The 15,879-nt window shown below is 37.9% G+C and overlaps 1 protein-coding gene across 1 annotated transcript; it reads left to right on the top strand.

Moving 5' to 3' along the window:
* Nucleotides 1-520: 520 nt before the first annotated feature.
* Nucleotides 521-14,428, top strand: setdb1b (SET domain bifurcated histone lysine methyltransferase 1b). The gene is made up of 22 exons (XM_055209905.2): nucleotides 521-766; nucleotides 1,365-1,595; nucleotides 6,788-6,951; nucleotides 7,042-7,085; nucleotides 7,204-7,510; nucleotides 7,764-7,965; nucleotides 8,154-8,227; nucleotides 8,328-8,518; nucleotides 8,633-8,762; nucleotides 8,852-8,996; nucleotides 9,104-9,235; nucleotides 9,383-9,668; nucleotides 9,792-10,144; nucleotides 10,281-10,397; nucleotides 10,496-10,665; nucleotides 11,671-11,910; nucleotides 12,000-12,164; nucleotides 12,358-12,530; nucleotides 12,787-12,874; nucleotides 13,011-13,240; nucleotides 13,599-13,687; nucleotides 13,831-14,428. Exons 2-22 carry the CDS (start codon nucleotides 1,396-1,398, stop codon nucleotides 13,946-13,948), a joined length of 3,618 nt encoding a protein of 1,205 aa, XP_055065880.2. The 5' UTR covers nucleotides 521-766; nucleotides 1,365-1,395; the 3' UTR covers nucleotides 13,949-14,428.
* Nucleotides 14,429-15,879: the final 1,451 nt, after the last annotated feature.

Genomic DNA, 15,879 nt, shown 5'->3' with positions numbered 1-15,879 from the left:
TGTTATAATTAGATAATTAAGGTCACAAAGAAAATTATTTAATTTGGAAACTGTTGAGGAACATTTACACTTATGAATATAATATTTAGCCATTAAAATACACACATTTGCCTCTATATTTGGAAGCAAATGGTTGTTTTATGATATTCACAGCATGTTTGCGTCACTATCACAACATTTCTTAATCTCAGTTTTTTTCAATTTCTCTACTCATCCACGGGATCAGTGATTTCCTGAGAAGCAAACTTCTAAAGAAAATGTCTTAAAAATACACAACAACACAATGCACCATAATTCCAGATTTTTTGTTAAACAAAAACGTTTTATTTATTTATACTAAAACATTCGGTTATATTTTTATTTTTAAGATAGTATTTATACTTTTTTATAGGGACATTTTACTTACGCATTACAAATTGATTCATATTTTGATGTGTGTTGCCCCCTAGTGTCACCGACATGTCAGTGCAGGCGTTTTCAACAGCGCGCGTTTTGTTTGCACGCAATTGTTCGCTTCAGCTGTCACTCACTCGATTCTCGAGAGCTGATTGGCCAGCTTGCTGGCCCACCATCCAAAACATTCATTGAGTTTTTTGCTATGCAATGTTTTGTGGAGCGGTGAAATGATATTAAAATAAATAAAAAGATCAGTTTTAATGTATGTGGTAAAGGTATGACCAGTAAACATTACCGGTCTGCTTAAAGTACGCTGGAAAAAGGAAAACTCACGGAAGATCTGGGGGTGGACACGAGCGCTAGAGAAAAGGTAGGTAAGCTAACTCAGTTAGCATCAAAACCAGACTTCTGCAGCAAGAAGTCCACTCTGTCCTCTTTGTTACAAATCGTTTCATCATATCCGCACACGTTCGTTATATAAGATTTAAATAATTAGTTCTTTTATTTTTGAGCAAAAATGCACGCACAGTTCGTCCAGTTTCGCTCCCATTCTCCGTGCAGCGCGCCGTTAGTGTCCTGAAGTGTGGGTTAAAAGCAGACCACGTTTATATGTGAGCTTTGCTCCCCATTGAGCACAATGTTTATTAAAAAGCCTCGATATTCTCAGATTATAATTACATATCCCCCAAAATAACTAAATAATTTAAACGTGCTCAAATGTGAGTTCTTAAAAAATCATTAGAAACTAGGCAAAGAGATCATCAGGCCACCAAACACAAGACAAACTAGAACACCTTTAGACCGACAATTTGCAAATATTGAAAACTACCATGACATATTCCCCCTGGTAGATGCTGAAGTGCAGTAATACAGTAAAGTGTACATTAATGTTTTCTCCATGGTAACTGAATTTCTAAACTAGCTCTGATTGACTTCACAGACTGTTTCTGTCTCCTTTTTCCTTTAAGGATATAGGTGGATGCCAGCTTGAACTCAGGAATGGAGATGGAGTTGGATCCAGAGCTGGAGGAGGAGTTTGGTGTCTCTCTGGATGAGTTGCGCAAGTGGATCGAGGAGCAGGTGGACAGCAGTGAGGCTGTACTGCAGAGGAAAGCTGAGCTGGCACAACTGGAGGGCTGGGTTGAGCAGAGGGAGAAAGAGGTTGCTGATATTGACTCGCTCTGCTCCAATGCCTCAGAGTAAGTGTTTCTCTAGCTCAATTGGTAGGGCAGTGTGCCAGTATTGCAAAGATCATGGGATCAATTCCCAGGGAAACACATACTGACCATGGTGTACTGTACACCTTGAATGCAGTGTAAGTCGCTATGGATAATAACATCTGCCAGATGTGTAAATGTAAAGTGAAATGTTTGTTGTAAACTGAGATCATTAGTGCTATAACTAATCAGTTGAAGTATTTGTCTCTCTTTCAAAATGAAAAGATGAAAAAACTTAAGCCACACTAAAATGTGAGATTTCATTGCACAAATCACAAAAAAGTGAAGTTGAAACAAATGATGTTAGACTCTTCCTTAGAACTTACTTAATGTAGCTGTTAAGAAACTGCATTTAACTTCCTGTTTGATAAAAGTTCTGTTTAAGTTGACACAAAGTTCTTCACACTACCTATAGTCAAATTAAAACCAGAGATGTCTGCAAATAATAGTTTTATGGTTTATTTTAGGGCCACAAGATATATTGAAATACCGCAAATATAGCAAAATGCATACTGTGATAAATGATGTTAGTACTGTAAAAAAAATTATGTATAGTCAAAGTTTTAGGTCGATGCAGGGTGATGTAATCTTTTCCCTGAAATAATGTAAATTTTTTATCATTTAAATAGATTTTACAACCTTGAAGTATTACCTGATCGCATATTGCATCATTTAGGAAGTTATTGCATATCACATTTTTCTTCAATATCATGAAGACCTATTTTTTGTTATTTTATCACGTAAAACCTGCTTTGCTTATAACATTTGGGGTTACAGAATATAGACCGTTTCAGCAGTAACAACATTGATTTTTTTATTATTGAATCAGTTTGAATATCAAAAAGGCATTAACATTATCGATGATAGACCTTAACAAAAAACCAAGCAGCATATTATAAATAATATGAAATAAAGAAAAAATATATAAATAAATAAATAAAATAAATAAAACATGAAAAGCAAATTATAACTGAGTAAATTAAGTTCCAGGGGGGGTTAATCCATATTTTGCCAGTAATTTAGAGAGTTTTAAGGCACTCCTCATTTTTAGTTGTTTTATGGAATTAAATAAAATGATAAAGTCATTTTTAAATGCCTCAAAACAAGGAGAAACTTTAACAATCTACATTTGTGCAGATAAAATTTGGCTACAATCAACACATTATTACACAAACATTCAATGTCTTTGTTGTCCAAAAAGACCCCAAATTTAACATCATGATAGTCAAAAGCAGGTATTACATTTTTTGTCTCCAACCACTCATACAATCTGTCCCAAAAGGACTTAACAACTGTACAGTTATAAAATAGATGTTCCTGAGATTAAGTATCTTTTTGACAAAACGTACACACATTGCTTTCCAAATTAAACCTTATTCTTAAAAATTCGTTACATGGATAAATATCGTTAATTGTCTTGAAATGTACTTCTTTCATTTTAGGTAACAAAGGAAATGATAAGTATCTGGTTCTAACTTTAATAGTGTCAGCTATGGATAACCTTGAAGATAAGCAGTAACAACATAAACAAGCAGCTGTCGCGGTCCGCACGTAACTTCCGGTAAACCCCGCTAAGAATAAATAACAACAAAGTTATTTAAACAACACATAGATTACCTAGGAAACCAAAACATTTATTATTTTGGACGAGGCATTTGTTCAAGAGATCAGTTTAGCAACTAGTCAGACCATTAAAAAAACGAAACCGGAAGTGAAGTTCGGATCCAGACGTGTATGTATCACGTGCGTCCGATGAAACCGTCTATAGCAGGGGTGGGCAACTCCTGGTCCTGAGGGCCAGTGTCCCTGCAGAGTTTAGCTCCAACCCTAATCAAACACAGCTGAAAAATCTAATTGAAGTCTTCAGGACTGTTTGGAAATTACATTCAGGTGTGTTCGATTGGGGTTGAAACTAAACTCTGCAGGACTGTGGCCCTCGATGCCCACCCCTAGTCTATAGAGTAATTTTTTTTAAAATTGTGCTTAGGCATGGGCCGGTATAAGATTCTGGCGGTATGATAACCTTTAGCAAAAATACCACGGTTTCACAGTGTTGCGGTATTGCCATTGCAACACTAAAATGTGTTATTTATTTTTAGGTCTGGTAAAAGATTAATTGCAAGTAATCGCATACAAAATAAAAGTAATTTTTTGCATAATATATGTGTGTGTACTAGGGTTGGGCGATGTCCCCATAAATTGGCAGTTGACGATGGTTACGTAAACCATCGCGATGGACGATGATATCGTTAGGTGGGGGGTATTTTAATTTTTCGTTATTATTCGTTATTATATAATTATTATTCGTTATTTTACTGTATTACTTCCACTTAAGAAGAGTTGTGCACTTTTTATTTTAATATATATTTTACATAAATACTATTCTGTACTTAAAATCTATAATTTTGTTATTTACTATCCCAACTAATGTCTCTTTCCTATAGGTTGCACATAAGGGGAAAAAGTAGCTTTAATCCACTGAAGAAGAGTTGTGCACTTTTAAGCACTTTTTAATCTCTTTACATAAATATTTTTTTCAATTTAAAAGCTATAATTTCGTTATTTTACTAACCCAACGACTCCTCCGCGCTTTCCAAATTTTGCACGTAAATATCTGTGCATATGTGCCACCAGTACTCCGTCAGAGAGCGGGTCTTCAGCACCGCGGGGAGCAGCCAGCACTTCAATCCGCAGCTTATTAAAATAGACAAAGTGAACAGGGCCAGACACATCGAAATTTAAACATGGTTTGTGTATGTAAATCCCGCGTTTCGGTCGGAGTGTTGTTCCCGTTTTCTTGTTCTTGACGTTCGCTGAATTCTGGGTTTATATCCTAATCTGCCGCTTCAGTGCAGTATAGCCTCAATGTAACAATGAGCACGATCTCCCGAGACACTACAATAGGCTACTAATAAATGATTAATATGGGCTGTTTTCTTGTACAAAATGAATTATTTTAAGATAAATGTACAACATGTAAAAAGACAAGATTCTAGCAATGTCAAGATTAGGGATGGGCATTTTCCAGTAACTTACTATTACCAGTAATTTACTATTACTTTTAATATTTAATTTTTCGAATATTTAAGCTCTTAAAGAAGGAATATTCGTTTATTTAAATTATGTTAATTAAGACATGGGTGTTTTGTATTTTTCATTTTGTCATAATTTCACAGAAGGCTTATAATTTAGAAAAAGAAATATCCACAACAAGCTAAACTTATATTCTGTATGTATATATATATATATATATATAAGTTAAGTTGAAAACATTGTAAATATATATATATACAGAAAAAATGCGTTAAAACTTAATGCGGAGCGAAGTCTAGTCAAATCCTTAGTTTCAAGTCGGTCGTTAGTATTAATTCATTACTGTTTGATCTTACATACATTATATTATACAAAATATTATACACTAACCCCAAATCTAAGCGAAGTTTGAGGACTTGCGAAGTTTAAAGTTTGAGGACTTGACAAAGTAGGCTATCATCATTTAAACAGATTCAAAACACCAAGAGCCCGGAGCAAATGAAAAAACACATCTACATAACCGACTGCTCAGTCAACATATAAATATCTTCTCAGTTTAGTTTAACATGTATTTTTGAATAAAGAAAACCGTATTTATCCTACCTGCTTCGGTGAAAGCCCGTTCTTCTGACTAGATACAATAATGCCGGTGCTGCGGAGAAAACTCTTTCTGATGGTGGTTATCCGATAAAAACAACAGACGGATTGAACAAGATTGAATATCTGTATTTAACATTATTTTACAAATAACGTAAGCGACTCGATACCTTATTGTTGACTGTGCAAAGTTACTAACGTTAGCTTAATTCAACAACATTTCACAAAGACGGTGCTTTGCTTTAAACTGCCATGTGCAGTTATCCGGTTCATTTTCAAAAGAGCACCGCATATAATAAATGTTCTCCGTTTCATTTCGTTCTCCGTGTCGGTCTCCTTATTAACAAAATAAAGTAGACTTCATAACAGAAAGCTTACAAATCCCTCATGATGTGTTGAGTCGGGCGGCGGAGAAGCACGTTTGAGCCCTCACTGAGCCAGTGGCCAAATACGGCGCGGCGCGGACAAACCCGGAGATAAAAGGAAAAACGTAAATTCGTCTGCAATCTGCATTGCCAAACAATCAGAAATACATACAAATTAATGTTCATGTATATTTTACATTTAAGTCTGTAAAAGACAGTATAGATGAAGTGAAAAAAGCATTAAATAAGTTGTTACCCTTTGGTGGCACATTAAAAACAAACAAACATTCGAATAGCATATTTAAATTCGAATTATTATTGCCATTCGAATATTCGAATATCCGTGCCCATCCCTAGTCAAGATCAAATGCCTGACAGGATATTTTCACAGACTAACACACGTCACGTCTCAGGCATAGACTACAGTATTTAAAATAGCATATATGCATTAGTTATATTTTCTATTTAATTTATAGAGCAATTCACGCAAAGATATTAGGTTAACTATAGTCTATATAGAAGAGAGTAAGTGTATGTCGACTCGCAGCGGAGTGGGGAGGGGGCGTGGCATCACGATGGTGTCTCTCCATCGTGATGTCAGTCAACCATCACGATGGACGATGATATCGTCTATCGGCACAACCCTAGTGTGTACTGTGTGTAATTATTGTGTATATTTAACCACACACACATACATATATTCATGTCAGATTTTTTTATATATTAATTTTTTTAATTTATATATAATATAGAATATATAAAATATAAATAAGTATATATATACACATGTAAATGTTTCTTAAATACATACATAAATTTGTGTGTGTATTTATATGTACATAATAATTACACACAGCACACACTCATATATTATGCCAAAAAATCACTTTTATTTCGTATGCGATTAATCGTGATTAATCTTTTACCAGCCCTAAATTTCAAATGCCAGGTAAAAATAAAGCCTTTAAATTATAATATTAAAATATATAATATTTTCTTAATGTATATTATATGTAAACATCAAACCAATCACATGACTGTTTAAAACCGGTAACCGGCCCATTGTGCTGTCAAATTGTAAATTCTGTTCAGAAACATTAGCCTGGATGTCATGTGGTGCACACCTCCACCTAAAATGCCTATGTAGCCATTTTTGAAGCATGTCTGTGTGTGTTTAAGGTCTGTGGTTCAGTGTGAAGCTCTGGTGAAGGAGGTGTACTGTAAGATGGGTTTGACGTATCGCGAGAGCAGCTCGGAAGATGAGGGAGGAGGCAAAGCAAACACTTCTGAGGTCATTGAGATTGATGATGACGACGACGACGATGTCATTGCTGTAGCATGTGGTAAAAAAGACATAGTTGTTTTATTATTATTATTATTTACATTTTGTCATTGTACATTTATATACTAAAAGAGTTTTATCCTCCACAAAGTGGTTCCTCCCAAGAAAGTTGTTACACCTGCCAAGGACACAGCGGTAAGAGATATGCCAGTGCCATCATTAATATTATGCTATGAGCACTTCATAATGTATTTATCAGGTGTGCTAATTGTACGTTCTGTTCATACTAATGTATATAAATGTACACATGTAGCTTAAGGAAGCCTCAGCCGCACTTCAAAGAACATCTAAGCAAGTGCAAAACCTGGTGCAGTCCGTCAATAAAACAGCACCTCCCATATCTGGTATCAACACACCCACGAAGGGAGTGGCTCCTCCCCCACAAACAACTCCTGGTGTGAGTGTTCCAGCAGTGTTTATGTCGTCAGCCTCGAGGAGCGCGGTCACACAACCAAACCCCAATTTAAAACAAGACAGTCTGAAGGTAGACATGATACTTTTGGGGAAGAAACGAACTAAGACCTGGCACCGCGGAACGCTTGTTGCCATCAAACAAGTCGGTAAGATCCTCTATCATTTTGTGTCTGCATTGTACACCTGTTTTAAGCTAGATGTCATGGGTTTACCTGCAATGTGTGTGTTCAGCATACTATAATGTAATCTATTGCTATTTCTTGTCCATGGTACATGGCATTAGTGAGAAGTGACATTATCAGGGGCATTTTATTGGACAAGAATTTGCAGACGAGCTCTGTAGTCATCAATTATTTCATGAAGCTTTTCTAATTTAAACTCTGCTTTTTTGTGTCACAGGAAACAATTTTAAGTACAAGGTGAAGTTTGAGAATAAGGGGAAGAGTCTTCTGTCTGGGAACCATATAGCGTTTGACTACCACCCAACATTGGAGCGACTGTTTGTGGGTGCCCGTGTTGTTGCCAAGTACAAGGATGGCAACCAGGTCTGGCTCTATGCAGGTGTAGTTGCTGAGATGCCCAACAGCAAGAACCGTATGAGGTAAGAGGTGTAGTGGAAAGGATGTGGGTTGAAGAGAAGAATAGTGATGATGTCACAGATCCATAGATGGGATAAAGTGATTGGCTTGTTAGTGTAAAAGACAGCGGTAATTATAGAGATGTTTTTTGTATGAAATACAGATTGAACCCATAGATGTTATATAATATACTGACTAAATGTCATTGCAGGTTCCTGATCTTCTTTGATGATGGATATGCTTCGTATGTGGGCCTGCCTGAGCTCTACCCTATCTGCAGGCCATGTAAGAGGCATTTCTTTACCATTTTCTCACAATATATGATTTAGCCACTAATCTTGTTGTGTAATGTTCACACACTGACACTCTCTCTACCTATATTTAGTGAAGAAGAGCTGGGAGGATATTGAAGATGCATCTTGCAGGGATTTCATTGAAGAGTATATAACATCATATCCTAACAGACCCATGGTGCTGCTTAAGCCAGGACAAATTATAAAGACAGAATGGGAAGGGACGTGGTGGAAAAGCCGTGTGGAAGAAGTAGATGGCAGTCTGGTTAAAATGCTCTTTCTGGTTAGCAAACATTACTTGTTTATGTGTTTATATATTCCAAAGGGTTTACTTTGTCTTGCTGCTAATGTATACTTTATGGAGTTTTTTTTGTAAAGGTGTTTTTGATGTTCGCAGGATGATAAGCGCAGTGAATTGATCTATCGCGGTTCTACACGCCTGGAGCCCATGTTTAATTTGAAAATGAACACAGCTAGCAGTCAGGAGAAGAAGATGGCTGGTCAGCAGAGACAGCGGCCTAATATGGGTAAACCATTGGCTTGTTCAACCATGCTTTTATTTATGTCGTCATTATGTGAAGCTGCACTTATTTCCATTTCAATCTTCCTGACACAGGAGCATTGAGGTCTAAGGGCCCTGTAGTGCAGTACACCAGTGACAATAGTAATGCTACCTCCAGTCGACCTCCAGCCCCACCGCTTCCACCACCACCTCGACCAGCCGTTCAGCCGCCGGCACCCCAACAGCCTTCTCGCACAGAGTGAGTGGTGGTTTGTTACCCATAATTATCTTCTTTTATATTACTTAAAAATAGTATTTGATTATGTTGCAATGTTTGTGTGTCTCTTTCTTTTTACTTCTTTCCAGGAGTCCTGGCTTGAAGAGTCAAATGGCTAAGAAGAGCACTGGTCAGGTTGTATTTCAGCCTCGTCAGGGCATGGTCCCTGACCTCCAATCCAAAGCACTAATCACCACTGTTCCACAGCCCAACACATCCAGGTCTGTGTGACACCAAATCATTGGGTACTCATAGGCTTTCAAAGAAAATAACTGCTCCGTTTACAGCCAATACATACAGAAGACTTCATGCCTCTTAACATAGTGATCGTGTTAAGAACAATCTTTTCCCCATTCTCAATCCCACAGGGTCTATCTTTTGCAGCCTGGCACTGTGCAAATGCTGACACCACTCACTCCAGTTCATCCTATGCAGTCGACTGTTGCGACATACTCAAGTGAGCGTATTCCTCAGGAGCCGTCTTACCAGGCTCCAAGCGACAGACCGTTCTACCTTAACCACATCTGCACCCCAGACTGTCTGAAGCGCATTCGACCCACCCGCCCCAGCCTGCATCGAGGACGCAACCCGCTTCTTACGCCGTTGCTCTACGAGTTTCGACGCATGACTGGCCGTAGACGCCTTAACCGAAAGGTGCGTTTCTTGGAAGCTAACAGTCAACTGATAAGGGTTTTCTTGAAGTTACACCCCATATATATACAGAGAAAAGACACTCCCCAAGTGATGACTTTTATTAACGCATTCTCTCTTCCTTAGATGTCGTTCCATGTCATCTACAAGTCCCCGTGTGGCTTAAGTCTGAGGAATATGACCGAGATCCAGCGTTACCTCTTCCAGACACACTGTGACTTCATTTTCTTGGAGATGTTCTGTTTAGATCCCTATGTGCTCGTAGACCGCCGATTCCAACCCCAGAGGCCGTTCTACTTCATCCGGGACATCACGAGTGGTCGTGAGGACATTCCTCTGTCCTGCGTGAATGAAATCGACAACACACCTCCACCCAGTGTGGCCTACAGTAAAGAGAGAATCCCAGAAGATGGGGTCTTCATTAACACCAGTCCTGACTTCCTGGTGGGCTGTGACTGCACTGATGGCTGCAGAGACAAGTTAGTGTTGAACACATTGGATTGTGCGTTTGATGCCCAGGGAACATACATACTGTTTTATAACATACAGCTAGCTTTATAATACGACAGCCCAATTGCTTTGATCCAATGTAATGTTTTCTGTCTTTGCTACTAGATCAAAGTGTTCATGCCATCAGCTGACCCTGCAGGCCACAGGTTGCACACCAGGAGGACAGATTAACACTAACGCTGGATACCATCACAAGAGACTGGAAGAGTGTCTTCCTACAGGGTATGTGATGCACAAACAAGCTTACATAGCTATCGTCTCATTCTCCCCTAGCAAGCCCATCCAACTTAATCTCTGTTTTTCTCTCTCCACACTTTCAGGATCTATGAATGTAATAAGCGGTGCCGCTGTAATCCTCAGATGTGTACTAACCGCTTGGTTCAGCATGGTTTGCAGGTCCGGCTGCAGCTTTTTAAGACTCAGAATAAGGGTTGGGGCATCCGTTGCCTTGACGACATTGCCAAGGGCTCCTTTGTCTGTATCTATGCAGGTAACTGGCTACAGGTAACATTTTGGACTGTTTAACTCTTTCCCTGCCAATGACGGGTATTTCCGGCTTTCCGCAATACTGTTATTATCCACCAAGTGTTCCAGATCATATAAAACCCGGAAGTATCACCCTAGGGCAAACGGCTGTATGTCCCTGTAAGTTTTGAGGATCGCTCTAAATCTGATCTCTATCAAAAGTTCTTCACAAAAATTGTTTCAGCTTTTTGCTCAAAATTTTGTTTTTGAAGAGACTTACCCATATAATTTTTTTTTTTTTGAAAGCAGAGGGTCTGTTCTTTCATTAGATATATTGTATGTTTATATATTTTAAGAAGAACATTTTCTGGAAGGCATTAACCTGATAAGGAACACTGTGCCGTACACGGTACACCCCTCCCTTGCACGTGAGGCTACATTACGTCTTTGTAATTCTGAAGCATTAAATCTTCAAAATATACGGTCATGCGGCACATCGTTGGAAAGCTTAGACTTTCAGGATTCCATTAAGGGCACACACAAAGCATAATATGATTTTTAGCAGTCATAAAACGGTAATCTAGTTGTTAGTTACCTGAACCGGGCGGCTCCGATTTAGGATATTTACTTACCTTCAAAATCTTCCCTTTATCCGCTTCGGTGAAATTGTCCAAAACAAATTGTTCATAAATCCCCAAAAGTCCAAGGAAATGGAATACCCAAGCATTTTAATCCAAAACAATTTGTTCATCTCACAATCTTGACGTTTCTGACCGAATTACGATATAAAAACTGTATACAATTAGTTCACTAACGGACATTCGTTCGAATCTCACTTTTCATTCACCATTTATAACAAACAATATATTCGGATGTCACGTTTATTGTGCAACGTCTGAGGAACAAATACGCCCCCTTGTGGAATTTCAGACGTTCCATAAGGGGCTACAAAAACGCTGGCAGGGAAAGAGTTAAATGTAAAACACTTTGTGCCTTGCAGTGCTAAAATGTCTGTTGTCTGCTATTTTAGGTAAAATCCTTACTGATGACTTCGCTGATAAGGAAGGTTTGGAGATGGGCGATGAATATTTTGCCAATCTGGATCACATAGAGAGCGTTGAGAACTTTAAGGAAGGCTACGAGAGCGAAGCTCACTGCTCTGACAGCGACGGCAGCGGGGTGGACATGAGCCGGGTTAAACTTTCCGCTGCCTCTAAACATGGAAAACCAAACACCAAGGAGGAGCGAAACAGCAGTACTACTGGCAAAAGTGAGAGACCTTTAACTATTGGTGTAGGGAAGTCAAAAGTAGCACTCACTAAAATAACTAAAAATAATTTTTCTTTTTTCACTCACCAGGCCAAGACGATTCATCTGAAGAAAGCTCTGACGACAAAGATGACGACTCAAACGAGGACGAAAGCGACAGCTCGGATGATACATTTGTGAAGGACACGTATTACACATCCAGTTCAGTGTGGAGAAGCTACACCACGCGGAGACAGGCTAAAGGAATGAAGGAAGGTCAGGAGAGATAAATGTGTGGAAAAGAGGGGAAAAAGACCTCTAGGGGGCAGACTTTGAAACAGAATGTTGTGTTTTTATCATCTTACAGAATAAGCATTAAATAAATTGACTGTAAATGGAGACATAATACATGTTTGTGCATTTATTTTGCAAAAGCAAATTCATCCATCATTTTATCTCTTTGATGTAGAGAGCCAAGACAGTAAGGATGGACTGAGTGCAGCAGGAGATGACAGGAAACCACCTCCCGTGCCAGAGGAGACCGGGAAGAGTAAGGTGGCATCTTGGCTCACCAGCCAATCCCCTGCTTCTGGAGCTCAGACTGTAAAGATGGAGGGAGGAGTGGTGAAGGCAGAGAAGAAGGTGAGTTGGTGGTGGATGTTGAGGGCATTTTTCTGAACTGTCAGTCATGTTTTATTGTGTTAAATACAGTTAATGTACAAATACATTTTCATAATTACATTTCTGATGAATTTCTTTGTAATTTCTTTCATGCCTTTTTTAAATATAGTTCCCTGTTTCTTTGTTCCTCTTTCTTACTCTCTTTCATGCAACATTGTTTGTCTTTCATTTTCTCCTCTTGTTTAGTTTCTTGATTTTTTGTTTCTTTGTTTTTTAGGATGTGATGACACTCTCTGACAGCGATGATGTGCAAACCATCAGCTCAGGTTCAGACGACAACAAAGAGAGAGAGATAAAGACTCAAGGTAAGAGAGGAACAAAGATCACTACTACATAACTGTCATTTCTTCTTTTTTTAAACCGAAAATATGTGCAGAATTAGGTCGCATCAATATTTTATTTCACAAATTTTTATCTTTTTTATATACGTCATAATTTCAGCTGTGGTAAAGAGGCAGGTTGCAGTCAAGTCCACACGTGGCATTGCTTTAAAGTCCTCTCACAGTCTGATGGTGAAGTCGGGTGGAGGAGGTGTTTCTGGACCTCCTCAAGGACAGGGAGGTGGCGGGGGCGACAGTGGCCCAAAAAACACCCGGCAGTTCTTTGATGGGGAGGAGTCTTGCTATATCATTGATGCCAAACTAGAGGGCAACCTGGGGCGCTACCTCAACGTGAGTACAAAGACATACATGGAGTGTTTACATTTACATTCTTTCTCTGATGGAATGTAGCTCTGATGTACAAAGTAGCTTACAGTACATTTATGTATGCATGTATTGCTGTGTATGGTCCATTCAAAATTGTACAACTGCACTTTGGAATCATAATCACTGCTGTTTTTATTTAACCAGAAAATAAATGAAATGCAAAACCTGGAAATGATATAGTGAATATACAGACATTTCCTTGCTTAGTTCTGCAGTATTTCTGGAAAATTTATATTCATAAGATATTCAGTGTGAAGCCCTTTATGGAATCAGATCTCAATTCTTTACTGTTGTGTAAATATCTGCTGTCTTTATCCCACAGCATAGCTGCAGTCCCAATCTTTTTGTCCAGAATGTCTTTGTGGACACTCATGATCTGCGCTTTCCCTGGGTGGCATTCTTCGCTAGCAAGTAAGCACGGCACAAGCTGTCATTTGTTTATTTATATATAAGCTAACATTTAGCATGTTTTCAAGTGTGCACGTGTATAATTTGCGTAACAATCCGTATTTGTATGCTTTTAACTTGTAATTTGGGATTGTGTGTTTCTACAGGCGAATCCGAGCTGGGACGGAGTTGACATGGGATTATAATTATGAAGTTGGCAGTGTGGAGGGCAAAGAGCTTCTGTGCTGCTGTGGATCAACAGAATGCAGAGGACGACTGCTCTAACAGACAGATACATAAAGGTTTCCTTTTGTTGTAAATGTCCATGAACACTTATGTAGAAGCTGGTGTTTTAAGTTTTTGATACTGATAAGAACTGAGGAGACTCTCTTCGGGAAGGAGGAGAATCGCTTTAGGAAATCACTGAAGCTGTAATTAATGTATATGTATGCATGCGTTCAGCTGTCCTGATTCACAAAACTCTGCCTTAAACTTGAAACAAGGCCTTGACATGATTTTGGATGTTTGAAATCAATTCACTAAACAGCTGTTTTTTACATACATCTGTCAATCCATCTTTTATGTAATACATTATTTTGAAAATGAGAATACGTGTTTTGATGTTGTTTTTCCTTTTTTTTATGCTTGGTTTTGTAATTATCATTGTATGCTGCTTTTAGATGTCTTTAGTTGTGTTTATGAAAACAGGCAAAATTGTACTTCCGTCACAGTTACAATAAAAGTTTTCCTCATAAAGACCAAAAATGTGATTTCATGTGCTGTTATGAGACTTCATGTTGCTGAATTTCACTATTCGCTAAATATTTACTAATTTACTGTATTTCAGACTGAAATTATAACGCTAGGAGCAATCACATACTACAGTCCAGCCAGTTATGTTTCAGGGTTATACATAATGATTTTTGCGATTTGCTATGTAAATCTTACTATATGACTTGTGTTATAATTTAAGCCTCCTTCTATATAAGTTTTGAATTTAGGGTTGGGGTCCTTAACTTCTGCTCTTTCACTGGACTTGCATATACAACAGCAGATAGTGGAAATACCACTTTACCAACCAAGAGACACATTCTGAACTTTGGGCTTTGTTTTTAAGTGTTACTGCAACTTGTTTTAACTTAATCTTTTAAAAAATAATTAATTTTTTACATTTTACAGTTAATGTCACAGGAATGTTAGTTAAAGTAAAAAAAATAATGCTCCATATGGTAAAAACTGTAGAGACACTTTACCAGGAGAAACAAGACTATCAAACAGATCTCAAAAGATCTTAATATCGCTTTAATATTTTTTATTTTGTAGACTGAGCAAAACAGCACATTTATAATAATGTTAATACTATAACTACTAGAGATAATATGGGTTCCCAGAATACTATTTATATCTTTCTCCAGAGTCATTTATTATCCATCTTAATATTAGTTTTAAAATACTTAAAAATATATTTTACTTCACAAATTAATTTTTTTCTATGTGTCTTATAAAATCTTAGGTTAGAAAGCATTATTACCTAGTGTTGTAGTTCATGAGACCGGTCTCGGTCTTGAGTCCGGTCTCAAGACCACTTTTTAAAGGTCTTGTCTCGTCTTGGAATTGACCGCATTTTTACTCAGTCTCAGACAAAGAGGACTCGGAATTTTATTTCAAGACCGGTCAAGACCGCAACTGATGGCACATCACAAATTTTTTTTATCATAAATTTTATGCAGTTTATTCAGGTATGGCATATGATGTTGGCATTGATTAAGTTTGTCCCAATGACAATTTTTCTAATTTTATTACTAAAAACACCTATTGTGTTAATGGCAAGCCATGAAAATTGTGTTAATGGCAAGCCATGGAAAGACAGTTCAGAATAAATGGTTAAGTCGATATCAGCTCTTTTGTGTTTGTTCACTTTTATTTGCTTAAAGATAAATTCCCACATATCTGCAATGCCTTTGATTATTTTATCAACTTCTCTGATGGCATACACACGCACACACACACATGCACACACACACACATGCAGGTTTCCATGTTTTGTGGGGACATTCCACAGACGTAATGCATTTTATACCATACAAACTGTATATTCTATTCCCCTTACCTACCCCATTCCCTTACCCCAACCATCAAAGAAACCCTTCTCCTACTTCACATTTTCAAGAAACATCATTTTTTTGATTTATAAGCTTGTTTCCTCATGGGGACAT

The sequence above is a fragment of the Misgurnus anguillicaudatus genome, chromosome 10 (assembly GCF_027580225.2).
Source record: "Misgurnus anguillicaudatus chromosome 10, ASM2758022v2, whole genome shotgun sequence".
In the NCBI taxonomy this organism is placed as follows: Eukaryota; Metazoa; Chordata; class Actinopteri; order Cypriniformes; family Cobitidae; genus Misgurnus; species Misgurnus anguillicaudatus.
This window is presented reverse-complemented; position numbering and strand designations above follow the sequence as displayed.

Bases quoted from the DNA above. Each gene is read 5' to 3' on its own strand.
- setdb1b (XM_055209905.2), top strand. From the start codon at position 1,396: ATGGAGATGGAGTTGGATCCAGAGCTGGAGGAGGAGTTTGGTGTCTCT. The intron at 7,086-7,203 runs GTAAGAGATATG...GTACACATGTAG, and splicing joins CACCTGCCAAGGACACAGCG to CTTAAGGAAGCCTCAGCCGC. The intron at 9,236-9,382 runs GTCTGTGTGACA...TCAATCCCACAG, and splicing joins CCACAGCCCAACACATCCAG to GGTCTATCTTTTGCAGCCTG.